The 2,121-nt window shown below is 39.7% G+C and overlaps 1 protein-coding gene across 1 annotated transcript in view; it reads right to left on the bottom strand.

The window, feature by feature from the left end:
- LOC106884053 (anoctamin-4) overlaps positions 1-1,298 on the bottom strand; it is a 120,452-nt gene extending 119,154 nt beyond the window's left edge. The window contains exon 1 of the mRNA XM_052974885.1: positions 794-1,298. Within this exon, the coding sequence (XP_052830845.1) occupies positions 794-932 (139 nt within the window). The 5' untranslated portion in view covers positions 933-1,298. The remainder of the gene's footprint in view (positions 1-793) is intronic.
- Between the last annotated feature and the right edge of the window lie 823 nt (positions 1,299-2,121).

Below are 2,121 nucleotides of genomic sequence, written 5' to 3'. Positions count from 1 at the left end.
CATCGTACGCCTTCAAGCACTCACTGAGTGGCGTAGAACGTCTTGAGAAGTCTGTGAAGTGGGTGTTGACTGCAGACTTAGCTTCCGACCGAAGGAACACACACACGCATACACACATACACTCACTCTTTTTTCTTTCTCTTTCTCACACACACAAACACGCACGCACGCACGCACGCACGCACACGTTTTATTAGGGAAAACTAACACGACTCTAAACATAGCACTCATCCACCTCTGTGTCCTCTCCACATATCAGCAGTACCGCTTTCACGGTATGTTGTAGATGAGAGTGACTTATGCTCTGAGATCAAATTACGCCAAGGTCTATTTTGCTTTTCATTCCTCCTGGGTCGACTGGGGTCCATGTATATTCTCCCTAACGCTTCCAAGATGTCAATGCAATTAACTATATTAGAATTCTTTGTTCCATCCCCTGAGACGTCATCCCTGCAATTCCTAAACCCTGCAGACCTTCCGCCCCTACAGACGCCACCCCACCCCTGCAGTCTTCTCATTTTGTCTGTGTCTGCTTCAAACACAAACCACCAGCAAATAAATCTCAACCACTTTCATACGCCCCCTCACAACCGATTAACCCTATTTTTTTCAAGATCTGCAGGGGCCTCGAACTACAGAGTCCGCTGCACTTTCGTTCCAGCTAAAAGTAATTTAAAAAAGAAAGAAAGAAAGAAAGAAACAAACAAACAAACAAACAAAGAGGCAAACAAAGAGGCAAATTTAAGGCAATTTTCTAAACTGTGTGGCGACACTGATACAAGTAGAAACTTACCTGGGTAAAGCCCAATCGGGGTACCAATCGGAGTCTCTCTATATCTGATGAGGAATTCATCTTCAGGTGGGGCCGTCTCTGATACGGTCCCAAATGCAACCCCATTGAGGTCAGTGCTACTAGGACGGACTGAAGACATTTTAGCCAGTATAGAAATATAAAAGATATTATGTCGGTCAACGCTGTGGAGTTGTGGTAAGTGTCCGGTGACCCGATCTTACGATGCGGTTTCGAGTCCTTGTTGATTGCATATATATAAAAAATATCTTCTCGTGTCTCCAATTTTTATTCTATTCTTTTCTTGGTTCTTAAGCAGTTGAACCCATTGATGGATACTGCTGACCAGCATTAAAAAAGTCTGATCAAGCCATTAACTATTACTGCAATATATGTATGTGTGTTTGTGTGTGTGTGGATATATATACGTAGTGATGGGTGGTATAGAGGATCTCAAATTTATCTCATTTTATATGGCACAGAAAACTTTAGCAATGTATGGACATAAATAATAATAATAATAATAATAATTTCTTATAAAAATAATGACAGACGAGGATGATATAAATGAAGGAATATATATATGTGTGTATATATGTGTGTATATATGCTTAGATATTGGCAGTATTTATATATAGCGAATTTCGTTTGTGTTCAAGAGTTTTCACAAGTTTGTAACAATTCCAAAGCTTCGTGTTCTGCTAGAAGCGAAACTGAAGAAAGATGTTGGTGCTGCGAATATGGCGATAATGGAAGCGAAGGATTTCAGCTGAGATGTTTTTTCTTTTGCTAAATAGTTTTGTGTCTGAAGTATTTTCTTTGCGGCATCCACTGTTACTGCAAGCGAAGATGATGAAGAAGAAGAAGCAGTACCAATTCCATGTGAAAGTAAAGAATAGATGATGGACGGTGGTAGGAAACTGGTTGTGTGTTTTCGTATTGACTGGCTGCAAGTGTGTTTGGAGTAGAACTGGCCTTAAATCGATGTGTGTGCGCGTGCGTAAGCGTGGGTACATGTGCGTGCGTGCGTGTGTGAGTCAGTGTTTGCATGTGTGTGAAAGAGGGCCATATATACATACATATATATTTATATATACATGCGTGGAGTGTGTGTGTATAATATATGTAGCTGTATATTTTTCCTCTGCCTCTCTGTTTCGCTAACTCCTCCCTTCCCTTCTCCCACCCTCTCTCTCTCTCTCTCTCTCTCTCTCTCTATCTGTTTATATATATATATATATATGTGTGTGAGTCTGTGTGTATATATTTATATATATATATATTGGTAAAAATTATTCATTGTTGATTTATTAATAAATTAATAAATTGAT

The sequence above is a fragment of the Octopus bimaculoides genome, chromosome 19, assembly GCF_001194135.2.
Source record: "Octopus bimaculoides isolate UCB-OBI-ISO-001 chromosome 19, ASM119413v2, whole genome shotgun sequence".
In the NCBI taxonomy this organism is placed as follows: Eukaryota; Metazoa; Mollusca; class Cephalopoda; order Octopoda; family Octopodidae; genus Octopus; species Octopus bimaculoides.
The sequence above is the reverse complement of the archived record's forward strand: the minus strand, read 5'-3'. Positions and strand labels throughout refer to the sequence as shown.